The sequence below is a fragment of the Cicer arietinum genome, chromosome 7, assembly GCF_000331145.2.
Source record: "Cicer arietinum cultivar CDC Frontier isolate Library 1 chromosome 7, Cicar.CDCFrontier_v2.0, whole genome shotgun sequence".
Classification (NCBI taxonomy): Eukaryota; Viridiplantae; Streptophyta; class Magnoliopsida; order Fabales; family Fabaceae; genus Cicer; species Cicer arietinum.
In genome coordinates this window covers 54,060,125-54,077,853 of record NC_021166.2, presented here as the reverse complement: position 1 = coordinate 54,077,853, position 17,729 = coordinate 54,060,125, and the positions used below count along the sequence as shown (strand labels likewise).

The 17,729-nt window shown below is 31.7% G+C and overlaps 3 protein-coding genes and 1 long non-coding RNA gene across 5 annotated transcripts; 2 read left to right on the top strand and 2 right to left on the bottom strand.

The window, feature by feature from the left end:
- The first annotated feature begins 156 nt into the window (after nt 1-156).
- On the top strand, nt 157-610 carry LOC140918678 (uncharacterized). Its single transcript, XR_012161274.1, has 2 exons — nt 157-272; nt 406-610. It is a non-coding gene; the product is annotated as an uncharacterized lncRNA (long non-coding RNA).
- Nucleotides 611-3,958: 3,348 nt separating this feature from the next.
- LOC101501801 (protein SUPPRESSOR OF PHYA-105 1) lies at nt 3,959-8,633 on the top strand. Of its 2 annotated transcripts, none has more exons than XM_004516343.4 (8): nt 3,959-4,115; nt 4,405-5,606; nt 5,808-5,965; nt 6,108-6,933; nt 7,089-7,235; nt 7,429-7,746; nt 7,828-7,887; nt 8,100-8,633. In XM_004516343.4, exons 2-8 carry the CDS (start codon nt 4,434-4,436, stop codon nt 8,292-8,294), a joined length of 2,877 nt encoding a protein of 958 aa, XP_004516400.1. In that variant the 5' UTR covers nt 3,959-4,115; nt 4,405-4,433; the 3' UTR covers nt 8,295-8,633. The 2 variants fall into 2 exon arrangements, with proteins under 2 accessions (XP_004516400.1, XP_004516401.1); XM_004516344.4 differs by lacking the exon at nt 3,959-4,115 and adding an exon at nt 4,120-4,210.
- A 195-nt stretch (nt 8,634-8,828) lies between these two features.
- On the bottom strand, nt 8,829-12,016 carry LOC101501366 (uncharacterized). Its single transcript, XM_027331166.2, has 2 exons — nt 10,077-12,016; nt 8,829-9,537 (listed from the first exon to the last, which is right to left on the bottom strand). Exons 1-2 carry the CDS (start codon nt 11,974-11,976, stop codon nt 9,389-9,391), a joined length of 2,049 nt encoding a protein of 682 aa, XP_027186967.1. The 5' UTR covers nt 11,977-12,016; the 3' UTR covers nt 8,829-9,388.
- A 4,166-nt stretch (nt 12,017-16,182) lies between these two features.
- LOC113784887 (formin-like protein 1) lies at nt 16,183-17,710 on the bottom strand. Its single transcript, XM_027331163.2, has one exon. The coding sequence runs from the start codon at nt 17,396-17,398 to the stop codon at nt 16,595-16,597; it is 804 nt and encodes a 267-aa protein (XP_027186964.1). The 5' UTR covers nt 17,399-17,710; the 3' UTR covers nt 16,183-16,594.
- Nucleotides 17,711-17,729: the final 19 nt, after the last annotated feature.

The following is a 17,729-nucleotide window of genomic DNA, read 5'->3' as shown; positions in this document are numbered from 1 at the left end:
CATTTTACTTTGCTTAATGATAGTGTTGTAGGTTTTGGCTTAAGAAACTAGGACACATCTTTCCTTCTAGTGTCACTGCAATGTAATCGATGAGATAATGCTTCAATTCTTATTTTGGAGGCATACTCACGAAGTTCGATTGCTTTTCTTTTTTTGGAGTCAATTAGAAGTAGCAGGGCAGGACGAACTCCTATAGCCATTGAAGTGTAACTGTATCTGCTCATGCTTGTATTCAGCATTTCAAGTAAAAGCTGGGACTTCAAGTAAGCAATGTAGGTTTATGCTCAATGACTAAATAATAATAAAAATAGGGACATATCACTTTCCTTCATGTTTAGGCTAACTAATGTCATCTTTCGGTATATTGATTGCATGATGAATGACAACTGAAATGCACAATGCCAGATGACACCTTGGGTCCAAGAGTTGACATATAGTTGTCCGATGTTCTACCTCTTCATATTGGTGATCAACAACTTTTAATGTATTGGTATATCTCTATGTAGACTTACATTTGAAAACAAATTTTTGGATGACCACCATTTATTTTTCTCTCCAGACCATGTTTTAGCTGGTACCCCTCCCTAATATTTTAACGGTATTGCTCTTATACTCTGCCACTCCTTTGCTTCACCAGTCCACTCGTGGTTGTCTTTTTTGAATTCTCATTCTTTTTTTCATTTTTTTTGGAAAACTTTGAGATGGAAAAAGATAGTAGTTATAAGAGAGAGAAGAGTCTTAGTGCAATGGTAAGGTTGTTGCTTTGTGATGTAGAGGATATAGATTTAATATTGCCACTTTTTAAAGTTGGTCTATGATGGATTGTCCTTAAAAATTGTTTGAAACTTCCACAACGATGAGATGTTGCTATTTGAAGTAGAAGTTTTACTGTCATTCTCGTTTTCATGGTTGAGATGATATTTTGATCGGTGTCGGTTTGACAAAAATAAAGGAGAATAAATGTCTCTTAAAACTTAATCTGTGTTTTTGTCAAACTGATGCTAGTAAGGTCGTCATATCAGTTGTAAGAACAAAGACAGCTGTGGGCTTCTTCTTTAAAGGGGATGTCGTCCATCATTGAGAGAATTTCAAACGATTTAAATGCATTGTTCTGCTATGGACCACCTATCATACAACTCACCATCAAATTTTGTTATACTGTGTTATTTTTATTTGGTTATGTTCGTGATATAGGGACAATGATAAACTCTAGAATCACCCAACTTCATAGTGCGGGAGAGAAAAAGAAAGGGCTAAAAAAAAGAGAGAGGGATTGAGAAGCGTTTTGAACTTTGTATGATGGATATATTGATAACTTGAAGGAAATGATTGAAAAAGAAAAGCGTGGTGGAGTGACTTAAGAAAAAGGATATAGCATTTGAAGGATATAACAAAAAATGCGTGAAGGATCAACCACATGTAGCATGAGAAAAAAGAAAGGACTAAAAAGCAGGGAGATGGAAGGAGATAGTTGTTTTGGACTTTGTATGATGCATATATTAGAGGCTGGTAGAGCCATCCACATGGTTTTTCGATGACCAGTGATTTATGGGAGATGATCAGCAGGCAATTCGTGATTGCAAGTGAATTAAAATTCCAGATCTTAACTAGCAAAATGGAAAGACATTAAGGGCTGTGAATTATGTGAGGGAGATGACACTGACAAATTTGACTACAAATAGATTTTAGGTCTAGCGATAGTAATTAGGGGTGAAAATAGGTCAGATTAGGCTTTAAAATGTCTGAGTTTGACCTATGATTAATTTTTTCGTCCTAAGCCTGACATACGACCTATGATATGTTTTTTTTCCGACCTGACCTGACCTTTTTAAAAGTCTAGTCTGACCTAAAAGCCTGTTTAAAAGTCTTATTAACATTAAAATATTTAAATGTCATATTTTACATATCTGTATATATTAAACAAAAAATGATTTGTGAAACAAACACCATTTAAACCTTAAAAAATTATTTTTGATTTCAAAGCATAGATTTTTTCCTGATACAAATGCACTCATTATTACCTCTCAAGCAAATATGGAACGATTACTGAGTGATTGTCTAATTGAGCGACTATTGAATATGGAATCACTACTAAATATGGAACGACAATTAAATATGAAACGACTACTGAGTAATTTTCTAATTAATAGATTTTAAAATAGAAAATAATATTATTAATAAATAATAAAATATATAGTCCGGTCTATCAGGTCTAAACTTTTTAATAAGCTTGAGTCTGATCTATTTAAATAAATAAATAAATTTTAAAAATAGTATGAGCTTAACCTTTTTAATAAATAGGTCAGGTCACACTATTAGTAAGCAATATCATAGACACTTGACGGACGATCTAACCTATTTACATACCTAATACCAATGCATGAAAATATTTGTAGGTCTTCTTAACTGAACAATTTTAAAATGTCTCATACGATGTGAGATATGAAGGTGTTGTACACTAACTAATGCCATAATTTTGATTGCAGTGTATTTTTTATTTTATTTTATTTAAAAATAATAATAAATATATTATAATTAATAATTAAATTACACTAACTTATGTCATATTTATCTTAAAATTAGTGTTAGTTAATCAATTACGTTCCCTATCATCTAACAATGTTTGCAATAATGAGTTTTTTCTTTTTTACAAATAAAAAATATTGAGTTGATACATGTTTCAGCTTCCATCAAAACAAAATCTCTACAATTTCAAAGGATAAAAATATTCTTTCTCTAAAATAATTTGTGTTCAACTTTTATCTTTCACACAATGATATTACATGAACAAATTAGAGTTGCCATCTGGATAATAATGTTATGTGGATATTAGTTGAGCCACGACGCATAACTTAGTTAATATCAGTGGCAAGTACAACAAAGTATGTCCCATGGTTGTAATTTGTAAACCTCTCCTTTTCCCCTTTTAAATTGACACTAATGTTGACATCAATTACAATCAGACCACCGTTTTGCCATCGCATACAACTTTTGACCGTTCAATCATACTCGTGTCACCTTACTAGCCACCTGATAGTGATACTACTATTCCCTTCTTTTTTTTTACGCATGCAATTTTGCTCAGTAATAGTGACTACGCTTATCATGCACAAGTACCCACGAGACGGTCAATTTTCGACGTATTATTTTTTCTTTACTTCAACTTTTCTTCCTCTAGATTAAAGAACACATAAGAAAACGAATTTGATAATGCTATCGAAAATAAAATAAAATTTATTTAGTGTTTTTAATACTTAGGGACTAGAGATACATTTTTTTATTTATATCTCTAAATTTTCTTCACTACATGAACCAGCAACATCGAATTATGCTAAACGATTTTCAATAACTGACGGTGTCCCAATGATAGAGTTTGACGGAGTGAAAGGAGAGTAAACATGAAAGAAAGATAATGTATTAAGATTCACCATATGATATAAGTGTAGGTTAATTAATCTAGAATTTAAAATTACATATACATCACGCACCACTTAAGTCACTATATAGTTTATATACATAAAGGATAAAGTGATAAATTATTCTCATAAAAATCACTCTAATTTTATCAATCAATTATATATGACTATAAAAATAAAAATAATTACGATGAAAATCAAATATTTTAAACAATATCATGGTAATAATTATTTGATAACGTAAAAGTTCTTTATTTATTAACACTATATAAGAATTAAATCTATAAACTATTATAAACTACTAGAGCTAATTATTTAGCAAAATGAAGTTAAAAGAAAATTGTAATACCCTATCTGATCTTTGTTCATCTATATACTAAAATAATAATTATTAAATTTTAGAAACAAAGTGAAATTGCTACAAAAATTAAACATCAATGATGGTTAATTTTGCAGGCAGGCTATGAAACACTAATATCGTGGCTGCACTTTTTGCCTGAGACGTGGACAGCACCGTATACACTCAATCTAATTAATGAAAAATACAAATACTATTAAATTGTATCCATAAATATCTTCTTAGAACAAACAACATCCTCATTTTTTGCTCTTATTCTGAATTCAAGTATTTATTGGTTTCACTATACATTACATGTCATTGTTGTCCACAAGATATTTTTCTCTCCACAACAAATTCTGGTTAGTCCATCTTCTTTATTTTATCCTTTCTGTTTTTCTGATATCTTGTTTTAAATGCCATTGTCTCTCTCTCTCAAGGGTTACTTTGTTCATTGGTAATTTATTGTTATTGCTTCACATTCTAAATATTCCATCATGTGACCAAATTATCTTTTTTCATTCAACATGTTCATTCTTTTTCTTATTATATATATTCAAAAATGTATACCTTTATTGTTGATTTTCAGTCATATTCACAATATATTTTTAATAACTTATTGTAAACTTATTGATCTAAATTTGATTGAAGGAACTACATGAAATTGACTTGCATAAGACATGACTGCAAATAGTGGGAGAGAAACTGAGAAACATCATAATAAGAGGAAAACCAATGACCCTTTACTAAAGTCACCTAGATTGTGCACACCTATTAGAAAGGATTGGCCACATATTTTACCAAATGATGATTTGATTGGTAATGAGATTACTGGTTTGACTAGAAATGTTGCTTCCTTAGCTGGATCTGGACCAACTAGTACTAGTTTTTGTTCCACCACAGATCCTAAACACATTGTTGAAGAGTTACATGTTAGGAGTTATAAGCCTCATAGGAAGAATCAATTAGCTATTAGAGAAAATGCATTGAAGGTTGAAGAACAGATACCACTTAGATTAAGCAAAGGACAAAAAGGGATTGATTCTGAGTTTTTGAGCCTCAAGTCTATGTCTAGAAAGAACTTGAATCATGAACCACATAGAGTTTTTGGTAATATAAGCAATGCAAATGTTGTTACTAGTATAATGCAAAGAACTTCATCTACATCTAGTTATCCACCATTGGTAGTAGAGCAAACAATGAAGGGAAAGGGAATTATTTGTAATGATTTTAACATGTCCGGCGCGGAATGTTTTAATGATGGACTAATCTTAAGAGAGTGGATGAAGTTTGAAGGCTACAAAATGAAGAAATCAGAAAGGCTATATATATTTAAACAGATTTTGGAATTGGTTGATTTTGCACACTCTCAAGGATTTGTCTTGCAAGACATGAAACCATCTTGTTTCGCCTTATTGACTTCGAATAAAATTAAGTACATTGGTTCATACCAACAAGTGTTAGATGACAGAAAATCATGTTTCACTTTATTTAAGTCATGCTTTATGGCCATCATGACATGCAATGTGACAAAGAAAATGCCTTGGGAACAAGATACTTGTGCTTGCCAAAGTTTGAGTACAAAGAAGCAAAAGCTTTGTGAGGAGACAACCTCTCTTAAGCAGCAGCATCATTTCAATTGTATTCACGGCTGTAGGACTACAACATTGAATCAAACTGATTCTGACACAAACATGCACATGGAATCAAAACATGCTTTTACAGAAGAAAAGCAGTTTATATGTGAAACCATTGAGTTAGAGGAGAAGTGGTATTCTAGTCCAGAAGTGCTCAGTGATGGAACTTGTACATTTTCATCAAATGTTTATAGCCTTGGAGTTATTCTTTTTGAGGTCAGCAAATATTTTACACTTTTCTTACTTTCATTAACCTTTGTCCTTTATATTTTGTTGAAATTTCACTGATAACATATCCATAGAGCTTTTATATACACCTTTTTTTCTCAGCATGTTGATGAAGGATATATGAGATTTTACCATATCTAAAATAATTCATAATCTATATGTTAACATTTAAGTGAATGCTTGTCACAGTTGCTGTGCAATATTGAGTCATTGGAAGCACATTCAACTGTGATGTTTGATATGCGCCATAGAATCTTACCGCCAAAATTTCTATCTCAAAATGCAAAGGAAGCTGGCTTTTGTCTATGGCTTCTGCACCCTGAACCTTCTTCTCGTCCGAATACCAAGTAAGTTATTATGCTTGATGCTATTTTTCCTTTATTAATATGTTTAAACCATCATATGGCTGATAGAATATTGATATTGATGTTAAAGTACCATTCTATTTCATTTATAATATTATAATTCTCTTTTAATGTATAATTACAGGATGATTTTAGAATCTGAATTTATATGCGAATTAGAGGAATCAAATGCTGCAGATAATGTTATAGTATCTGAAGAAGATGTAGCTGAAAAAGAGGAATTACTACATTTTCTATTTTCAGTTGAAGAAGAAAAGAAAAAAGATGAAGCCAAATTGGCAGAAGAGCTAAAGTGCTTGAATGAAGATATTAAGGAGCTAGAAAGAAATCATTCATATATGACTAATTCAGCCTTTTCTTTGGCACAGTTGAACTATCAACATTTTCAAGATTCTTCAAATGCAGCTATTACTAAATCTATTCCAATGTCATTTGTTGATGAAGCAAGATTTATGAACAATATAACTCAACTAGAGAATTGTTACTTTTCCATGAGATTCCAAGGCCTGCTCAAGGAGGCTTCAGTTGTTAAAAGCGGTGATAAAAGTGTGATGGAAAGTAGATGGAGATTGCCTCATTTAGAGAATGTTATTAATAATCCAAAGAGAGTTCAAGGTTCTACTGGTTGTCTAGGACCATTCTTTGAAGGTTTATGCAAATTCGCTCGTTACAACAAGTTTGAAGAGCGTGGAACATTGAGAAATAGAGATCTTCTTAGTTCTTCCAATGTGATATGCGCCTTAAGTTTTGACCGCGATGAGGACTACATTGCAGCAGGTGGAATTTCAAAGAAAATAAAGATATTTGATCTCAATGCTATTTCAAGTGATTCTGTAGACATTCAGTACCCCGTTGTCGAGATGTCCAACAAATCGAAGCTTAGTTGTGTTTGCTGGAACAGTTATATTAAAAACCATTTGGCATCTACTGATTATGATGGTGTGGTTCAGGTGTGTACTTTTAATACTTGCAACATTATTAAGACAATATTTGATGATAACCAATTTTGTTTATGTCCTTTTACTTCATATACCAACCAAGATATCATTGATTTTTATGCTGATTTTTCATTGACATTAATATTATGTAACATGGATGGATTCAGATGTGGGATGCAGGCACTGGTCAGCCACTGTCTCAATACAAGGAGCACCAAAAGAGAGCTTGGTCCGTTCACTTTTCGGTGTCCGACCCAAAAACGTTTGCCAGTGGAAGTGATGATTGCTCTATCAAACTGTGGAATATCAGCGAGGCATGCTTCTTTTTATACATATTAATTACATACGATAACTAAAAACAATATATTGATATATTCTCAGAAGTTATGTAGTAGAATAATATGAAGAAAAAAAATATAACTAGGTGACAGGAAAGATGATCGATGAATTGAACTGTTTTGCTTCACAAAACGTAATAATTTTCTCATAATGCTGTTGTTTTTGCAGAGAAATTCTATAGGAACCATATTGAGTCCTGCAAATGTATGTTGTGTTCAGTTCTCTTCATACTCCACAAATCTTTTGTTTTTTGGATCTGCTGATTACAAGGTGTACGGTTATGATCTTCGTCACACTAGAATCCCTTGGTGCACATTATCCGGTCATGAAAAAGCTGTTAGCTATGTAAAGTTTATAGATGCACAAACAATTGTGTCTGCTTCCACTGATAACTCTTTGAAGCTTTGGGACCTGAAGAAAACTAGCTCAGCTGAGTTGTCATCTGATGCTTGTGACTTAACCTTTAGAGGTCATAGTAATGAAAAGGTTGGTTTCTCTACAAATGTTACTTACTTTTTGTTTTCTTTTGTCTATTCTAATTGTTTGTTGTTCATCCTTCCTCTCCAGAATTTTGTTGGTTTATCTGTCTTGGATGGATACATTGCATGCGGTTCGGAATCTAATGAGGTATACTTTTTAGTTTTACAATTTTTTTATTGTTTTCATTCATTCCCATAGCTTAAGATAGTTAGAAAGGTTACTCATATTTGATTCATGCCAATGATATTGATGGGAGCTTGCTTGTCTTAATTGAATTTGGCATCAAATATGGGATCAAAATATTACACATTATGATTTCATTTTAAACATTTTTAGACTTATAATTTTCTACATTTCAGGTATACTGTTATCACAAATCTCTGCCAGTGCCAATGGCTTCTCACAAATTCGAGTCGATCGATCCAATTTCTGGTCATACAAATAGTTCTGATAACAATGGACAGTTTGTTTCTAGTGTCTGCTGGAGAAAGAAGTCTAACATGCTTGTTGCAGCCAACTCAGTTGGAATTGTGAAACTACTGCAGTTGGTGTGAGAGATATCAAGCTTTAATGGGGGAAGGGGGTGGGGTGGGGGGTATAGAGTTGACATTGATTCATTCATAGAGGCATGCAACACTCTGATTTTCATAGATAAGTAATCTTGTTAAGTGCTAGTTTTCTACAATACGACATGAAGAGCACTTTTTCCTAAAATCTGAACAAAATGTATGAAGAATGTACATATATAGCCTTTTGAATTGAATCAAAGGTGAAGCTGCAGCATGCAGTGCACAAGTTTTCCCTTCAAGAACTTCTCATATATGTGATGTATCATATAGGTGAACCAGCATATTAAATTTGAAACTAAGTCAAATGTGTTGTTTTACAGCATAGCTCCTTCTTGCTCCTATATATCCATGCTTGTGAGACTGCAGTCTGTTGAGGAAGTGAGGCACATATTACTAAAGCAGATGTTGATTCAGTTCTGAGATATACTAATTACCTTAACTTCCAAATCACTTACTTGTATTGTAATTTATCAAAAAATAAAAAAGTACATGATATCATCCATGCTTTGCATTATGTGCTAAAACTAACTATTATTGATATCATGGTTAAAATGTCAATTATACACACACCATCATATAAAATTGTGCAAAAGTTGTGTTGCATGTTTATTGGCTACCTACTCTATATCCCTACCCTATGACCCTTTTTGGCTCCCTTACCTGAAAAATAATATCTTTGTTCAAGACTGTCAAAGAACACAATCTAAGGTAGGACGGTTGAACCTTTTTCTATTTTTCATTTTAGTTTTCTGTTATGTTTGAAAGAGTTTTCTAGCCAGCACCATAGTGTTGAAATCTTCAGGTTATATTTCCACCTAATCAGAAAGGAAAAGAAAATGGTGGAAGAATACTTTTTTCAATTTTCATGCATTGAAGAGACTCTTGCTGTGGCATAAATACAAGGAGTCAGTCACAGAACTTTTTTCTGTTCCTATCCTTATTCACAAACTACTTATATCAAGGATTCATTAATATTAACTGAAGTTAATATTTATGTGAGTCCTTCCTTGAAATTTGCAAATAAGAAGAGTTTGAGTTTTATAATTGGTGAAGCTATCTGATGATGAATATGCTGTGATCTAAGATAGCTCAGAGTCTGAGACATGACCAGAAGATGCTCTTCTTATTATCCTCGGACTTGATATCAGATTTTTCTCTGAATTAATCCTCAGACTTCGTAATCGAGGTGATATTTGTGGAGGTCTATCTATTTTTCCTTTCGGTGTACCTGCATTGCACGAAAAAGCCGAAAAACAGTTAAGAATTTATTTTGACATTAATCTTTACACACCCTTGAAAGTAAATAATAAATAGAAATGAAAGGTTATCTTTGCTACTTCAAATTATTGCCTTTAGCACTGAAATATATTCTATATCTATTTATTTATATTGGTCCATCAGTGGAACACTTAACTAAAAGTATTAATTGATGCTGCTCCACTTAGTCTTAACTGTTCTTGAACAGAATAGTAATAATTGTGTGTTGCTCATGTCTATGTATCACAGGTTTTCTAGTTACTTTATATGCCACATAATGATAGTCATTTTCTTTTTTCATAGAGCATTGATGTCATTTTGATAGCTAAAATACTTATAAGGTTCTTCCTAGCAGACACTTTTGCATCATTAGCATGATGGTGTATGTAACTAAAATTCACTAACTTTACATTATCATTTTCAAACAATAGCTTCTTAAAAAAACCTGCATTGGTGTATTGTTAAATTTCGTCGATACGACTAACAAGAGCTGAAAAGTTAGAAGCTAACCTGATTGTTTCATCCTCAAATCTAGAGATTTTCTGGTCAGTGTAAGCCTCCTGTTGTTTATAATATCAGCTCCAACTGAAGATTTCTTTTCTGTTACTGATGGAAAGGGCTCATCCCCAGAAGTAACAAGATCGTCGCCACAGGCTGAAACATCACTTCCAGATTCCGAGTTATCCTTACAGCACGTACTTATTTTTTCTCGCTCGACAACTCGATAGGAAAACATTTGAAAAGGAATATTCGATATTGGCGATGATTCAGAACTTCCCCATGAAGGAAACTTCCTCAAAATTGCTGACTCTATATCACAGTAATCCACAGGTGGCATTGGTGGATCTGGCTCTTTATTGTAACCAGGATTCAACGCGAGAAATCTTTTTATATAACGAAGAACTCTACATATGGACGAGAAATTTGGACGTTGATTCGGATCAGTATGCCAACATTTCTTTGTCAAGTTGATAAGATATTTCGGCGAATTGAGTGGAAAAAGTGGCCTCTCACCTGCTCTTATGTTTCTGCTCATTTTCTCTCCTTGAAGATGGCTATCTTCAAAAGGAACTTTCCCAGTTAGAAGCTCAAAGCAAACCATTCCAAAACTATACATATCAGATTTCTCCGTGTACTTGGAGATCGACGAACCCCCCGATTGTTCTTGCTCTTCAAGTACCTCTGGTGAGTACCAAATGAATGAGAGAGTTCCATTTTGATTTGCATTCCCTTTCTGGTTCAAGTCCTTGACAGAAGATAAGCCAAAACCAGATACCTTGGCATGCAAGTAACCTTCTGGAGAAGTACTTCTAGGCTTAACAAGAATGTTTGAAGGGTTTAGTTCACCATGATACACTTTCTTTAAATGAAGATATTCCATTCCTCTTGCAATCTGAAGCATAAGATCAATCGCCACGTGAAGCAAAAACGGTATTCGCTTCCTTGGACCATGAATCTCTTTGATGTGAGTGCTAAGAGTTTTGCTCATAAGTTCCATCAACAGAAAACATTCTTTCCTCTCCTCATCAGTAAAACCACAAAGACAGTCCATTATATTCGGGTGTGAAAGCGACAAAAGTTCTTTGATCTCAGGTTCCAAAGCATCGATATCTCCCGAAAAATGTCTTATAACAAAGCTTTCACCTAACCATAGAATCTCCTTATACTGACTTCCATTCCCCATTCTTCTCCTCACTTGATAATCCTTAGACCCAACCAATATGGAACTCGGCAATAGCTTCGCTTCCAACGATTCGGATACTTCTAAATTCCTCAAAAGTAAATCGACTAATTTCTTCTCGTACTTTGTAGCACCTGACACTTTCTTTTCATGGATTTTATTGAAAAGAAACCATCTATCCTCCTTCCAAACCGTATCATATCGGTTGCACAAATCCTGAGTAATAAGATACTGCTTCCCGAATTTCCACTTGAAAAGTTTCATGTCTCTATACTCTTTTCGATACTTATTCGAGTTAATAAGTCTCTTCCTTTGCATCTCATCTTGATCCCAACCTGATGTTTCAGCAGCCGATTCAATAGCTTCAATCACAATAGGCATGCTACAAAGCAAATTGTGTATGTAAAACTCAACACAATCTGTATTGTGACACAAGGTAATGGCTTTAGCCCACCAATCTTTTATTTCCAAACAATGCCTAATGTAAACCTCTCCTTCTTTGAAAATCTTGTAAATCTCTCTTAAGGGCTGTTCAAGAACCTTCCACTTTCCATTTTTCTCTTCAAATTTTAGATTCTGTGTGATCTCATCAGCAATAGATTCATATGCAAAGTTGAATACATCTAACAGAAGGCAACATTGTCTTTGATTGATTTGAATGTTTTCTCTGAAAACCATCACAGCCTTCAAACTTCCAAGTGCCTCACCAATCTGTCTAAATTGTTCCATAATTCTTGTTTTTATCTAAAACAAGGGTGGTGAAAATTCATTCACATTCATTATCACTTACAATGTGACTTATATTCAAATTAACATAAATTTTTTGCATACAAAAAGTAACAATTCTTTGTTAGGTAAGATTTCATGCTAATAATTTTCTAAGAGAATGAAAATTGTAAGGAACCAAAAAAAATGGGCTTTTGGTAAAATATTGAACTTTGTAACATTAGAAAAGAGTAAGAACAAAATTTTCGGATTATGTTTTTGATTCAAGATTAGAATGTGTTGAGCTTTAGCTAGACCACTCAAACATTCCATTGTGAACGGTTTGTGTGGGGGACAAAGCATCCATTCTCCCTAGTTTTATGGTCTATTTCATGTGACCAATTCTTTCTATTTATATACTCTTAGTTAATACGTGTCTCATCCCAACCAATCTTCCAATATTTCTTCATCTAACACTTCTTGCCATTTACAATTTAGTGCGTGTGTGTATGACTTTAAATGGATTAAATGTTATACGTAAATAAGATAAAAGTTACGTAGTATAATTTAGTTTAAAAGATCTTCTTTACCACTTAAATTTAATAAGAGAGTAAATTGAAAATGTTTTGAAATTGTAAGGTAGTTTTAAGAAAAACTTTTTATTAAAAAATAATTTGCATAATTAAAATTTAAATAAAAATTAAATAAAACAAAAACTTATCAAAAGTATACTTTTTAACATCAATTAACAGTTAATCATAATCGTTATATATCTTTAATATGTTAAATTTAATTATAATCAATTACATTTTAGTATAAATAACGTAAAAATGTTTTTTTTATTATTAATATATAACAAATTCAATTAAAATATTGAAAATAAAAATAAAAGAAAATAAAATATTATAAGTTATAATTCAAATATTACTTTTTTAACACAATCTAAGTAACATATTAATTTATTTTTCTTTTCACTTTTAATAATCTGTTCATTCTTCAATATTCCTCTTGGAACTCTCACGAATATTGAAGGTGCATGTCATTTCTGCATGCTACGAATTTAACACATGCCCCTTAGAAAATATATCTGTCACTTTTTGCTATTGTTAATAAATGGAGTTTATACACTATTATTTTTTACTAAATGGGATTTATACACGTTTACCTCGGTTTTTGGTGTCTGAAGTAAAAAAAGAAACAAAAATCAAACGATTGTATAATGAAAAAGAATTATTCAATTATTATTAGGTGGACTTGGGTGGTGGAAAATTTCAGATGTTGTATTTTGCAATCAAGTGGTTTTAATTTAAGTAAATGAAGCTTATCTAAAGTGAAATTATTGGAATAGTAACAAAAGTTCAATTTTCCATACATAAAATGATTATCTTTCATGATATATTTTACTTTTTATTTCTTTGTCAAACTTCGAATTAGCTAATTTTTTTTAGGATTAATTGATGACAAATCGAATTTCTATTTTACTTTCTACACTTTTTTCTTACTCATATATGACTTTCGTAATTATTTTGGAGTGGACTTTGGCCCAACAACACAACATTGCAAATATAGAATAGGCTTTGGTACAGTTGACTACAGTATCAAGATCCGTCTATCGCCGTCTGATCAACATCATATGGCGAACCACAAAGTATGTTGTAAATATTGCAATGACATAATCACCTTCACGGTTATTTCTCTTAAAGGGTCATTGTATATAAATAAGGGTTAAAATTTATTTATATGTATTATTTACCTCTCACTTCTTCAATTCTTATCCACTCAGGCGTCAGAGTGTTTACAAATATTTTTAACGAAAGTGAAAAAGTCACTCCATCATTCTATGTCGATATTATTTGTCTTCTAATACCTTTGAAATTTCACTCATTAATTCTATTTGATAATGTCACATATAATAAGTAAATTTAATGTTTTATATAAATTTATTCATATATAGATTATACCAATTGAGAACAAAACAAATTAAAAGTTATTAAAATAAAAAATAATGATCTTGCGAATTTATTCACAACGTTTAGATTGATAGTATAAAACAATATAATGTCTATGTCTATAAATAGAAGTGAATATAATTAAATACATATAATTAAAAATAAAGGTTAATTTCATTTAATATTTTAATGTAATCAAACATAATAATTGTATATCTCAAATTATCTTTTTTCTGCATTAAATTTTTTATGAAACTTGTTTTATATGAACAATAATATATTTCAGAATGTTTTTTTTAGTGATAACAGTGTGGCTTAAATATCAAATTCCTACAAAATACCCAAAAGTAATTGATTTTAATCCATACAAAATGAATTTTTTTGTTTTGGTCTATGACAAATACAAATATTTTTGTTTTGGTCCTTGTTTTTTTTACTACCGTTACCTTCATGCTGAGTTGGCAAACAAATTAGTTACACACTAATTAGTTTAATTTAATTCTCAATTAATTAATTAAAATTAATAAAACCGTATGTTTTCCTTTAAAAAAAAACTATTAGCAAACTTTGTATTAAAATGGAATGAAATTTATATAATTTTTCCAAAATATATAATACTAGATTCAAAACAAAAAACAACCCTCCAAAATCAAAACTATATTAACTCTTTTACATATAATTTTCAAAAAAAAAAAAACATTGACTCTAAGGCAGCCAAAATAGCCATCTCGCTTAAATGCATTAAAGCTCCAGAATTTTTCAAAAAAACAATTCCGAAGTGGATTGTTAACTTCAAGAATTTTTCAAAAATATATTAGTAAAAAATCAACACGTTGAAACATACTCAAAAATCAATGCATTTTCAGAATTTCTTTGTAGATTTTCATTTGCGTTGGATACGAATAAACGCATACAAATTTTTATTTTTTACGAATTAAAAACAATTTTTAACTTTTTGTAGGGATAAACTTGATATTTAAACTTATAATTTATCATAAAAATCATACATAAAAATAAAATATTTTTTTTATTATATAGAAATTAAAATAAAATTTCTTAAATTTAAAATTATTAACTGCTAAATTGTTGTAAAACTAACAATATTATACATTAGAGGTTAAAATGAAAATATTTGCATTATGTAGAAACTTAAACTAAAAAAATGTATTTTACAAAAATGAAAATTAAATTTCTTAGCACGAGCTAATCGTGTATTTAAGCCTAACCCTATTTATAATAAAATTAGTAAAATTTTATTTATATTTAAGTCTATGAAACAAAACTATTTTTATATTTGAGTATTATAAGTAAGAACATTTATTTATTCGACTTGTTTGACTTGAAATGAAAACTTCCGTATTCTTTTAAATTATATTTCCATCTCATGGTAGGCCCAGCTGATGTTCTGCATTTTTATAGAAAACCTGCCCACAGTATTTAAAATATAGTTTTTACATCTCAATAATTGAAAATGTTACTAAATCATGTTTGAATTTGCAATTATTAAACATATATAAATAAAAGATGTTGTACAATAAAAGTGTAAAAACATAATATACAATATTGGTAAATTAAACTAAGATAAATGGTTAGATTTTATATTTTCTATTTAACAAGATAAAAAAAAAACTTAGTAGAAGAAACCTAAATGAATTTACGATTCAACTACTTGAATAAATCAAAAACAAATAATCCTTGTGAATGAACCTATTTTCAATAAGCACCAGCTGTGGTCATATACAAGGCACATGCTTATGATGATGTCATAGATTTTCTATTTTAAACCGTTTATTTCCATAATCTATCATCACGTGAACTCTATTGTACATGGAACATGCCTTGTAGAAAACACTGCCACAAAATACAAATCCATTCCCTTTTCATAACATACTTGGTCGGTGTCACAATATTTTTCAATGCATTATTAGATACATGTGCAAAATTGTATCCAAAATATTATTTATCAATTAATAAATATAACAAATAATGAGTATAAATGTTAACGAGATGCTTTATTCTCAGTTTTGTATGGGGGGATAAGATACCTCCAATGGTCCAATTATAGGTTTTGTCTTACTGTAATAATTATTTTGCTGTAAACATTTTTACGTGACAGAAAACTATCTGACAAGTTAGAATTCAAATCCACCGACACAAGTTTTGTGTGGTTTGTAGTAAGCTGTTTGATATTGAAATGTGACTGAGATGAGAATGGCTCAGAAATTAATTTGTCAGTTTCACAAAACTACAGTCTACCTTGCAAACTAAGTAGTGTCTCCAATTGAACAAATAACATTATTGATATACATAATAATCTAATCATAAAAGGCACAAGTTTATTTTTCCCAAAGAAAATATTCTACTCTATATATATAATCTATTTATATATAACCCAAATCTTTTACAAGGATTTTTACAATTAACAAAAAATAAAACAAAATATTCATTTGGGCTAGACCATAATGCACCCTCATGACCCCATTTGGATTAGGTGCACTTACACTGCACGCAGCCGCACGATCTCAACCGTGTATGATCAAGATCAAACTACTCAGATTTAAAAGTTGATTTTGATTTTTATTAAACAAACATTCCAATTTTAAAATCTGATCCGTTCAATCCTTTCATCAGCCGAGATCATGTGACTGCGAACAACCCAAGTCCCAAAATCACCTGATTCCAGGTTGTTTTTTCTAAGGTGATGAAGAACTATCATCATCATCTGAGGAACTGTAATGTTTTCTTCCATGTAATCCAGGAAGTGGTTGTGGAAGCATTGGATTCACTGGAACAGGAAATCTATGAGCTGAACTAACCATAGTCCTTTCATTTATGTTACCAACTTCTTTGCATACCCTATCAAGAACTGTTAAGAAATCTCTTACTACCATGAAGATTCTAAATGGATGAGCTTCTTCTTTCGACAAGTTTCCGTGGAAATACTCGGTGATCTCTTTTACCAGCGATAAAGCAACACTTTCTTGCGCTTGAATTCTTACAATCTCCTCCTCGGCCGTTCTCATGAACTTGTTCATTGATTCTGTGAATTTTTGAATGGTTCCGTCCGATCCTGCCGTTTGATTCAATTTCACTATCTCTGCGATGTGTGTGATTCCTTTCGAAAGTTTAGAGACTTCGCTTGTGAGAACTTCAGAGTCCATTGCTGCGGCCTTCTTCACATTTGCTAGATCGGAACTTAGACTCGATACTACTTGAAGGCCAAGTCTCCTACACTTGACGTCGTCGGTTAATGTTGTGCTTGGTGTTTGATTAGTATTAGTAGTAGTAGTAGAAGAAGAAGTCGAGGGACGAGCTCCTTCAGTTCTAATGATTTCTTGTACAACAAAGTGAAGAAGAGTTGTTTTCCCATCTGCACCTTTGACATCGACCAGCTTGAGAAGTGTATCGAGCTTGAATGCATGGGCGTCACCGCGGTTTGTTCCAACATTCATGCGGTTCCCGGTTTTAAGCACCGCCTCTAGAAGCTTCAAGAACATTCTACTGTTTCGCAGCTCTTCACATGCAACCTGCAAATGTATCAATCAGAAAATGTAAAGAAACTATAATTCATTACATGTACATGAGAAACCTCCCAAGAAATCCACAAATGGACGTCATTGATACACCGGATTCTACTAAGGGAAAAGAGAGAAGTACTTTTTCTCTTAACCCTTCGATGCCCAAGGGAAAGGGGTCTCATAATTCGTATAGTCCGTAGATAAGTAAAAATTAATTAGAGATTGTTTCAGCCAGGATTCAAACTCTCTCCCGAATGATTCACCTTTCACTGAAGCTCATTAACCAAAGTACTAGTGAAAAAGGGAAAGA

What these genes read in the sequence shown, in the direction of transcription:
- LOC101501801 (XM_004516343.4), top strand. Translation starts at nt 4,434, where the DNA reads ATGACTGCAAATAGTGGGAGAGAAACTGAGAAACATCATAATAAGAGG. An exon ending in TCTTCTCGTCCGAATACCAA is followed by an intron (nt 5,966 to 6,107) that starts GTAAGTTATTAT and finishes GTATAATTACAG; the next exon opens with GATGATTTTAGAATCTGAAT. An exon ending in GCGGTTCGGAATCTAATGAG is followed by an intron (nt 7,888 to 8,099) that starts GTATACTTTTTA and finishes TCTACATTTCAG; the next exon opens with GTATACTGTTATCACAAATC.
- LOC101501366 (XM_027331166.2), bottom strand. Translation starts at nt 11,976, where the DNA reads ATGGAACAATTTAGACAGATTGGTGAGGCACTTGGAAGTTTGAAGGCT. An exon ending in TTTGAGGATGAAACAATCAG is followed by an intron (nt 9,538 to 10,076) that starts GTTAGCTTCTAA and finishes CGTGCAATGCAG; the next exon opens with GTACACCGAAAGGAAAAATA.
- LOC113784887 (XM_027331163.2), bottom strand. Translation starts at nt 17,398, where the DNA reads ATGTTCTTGAAGCTTCTAGAGGCGGTGCTTAAAACCGGGAACCGCATG.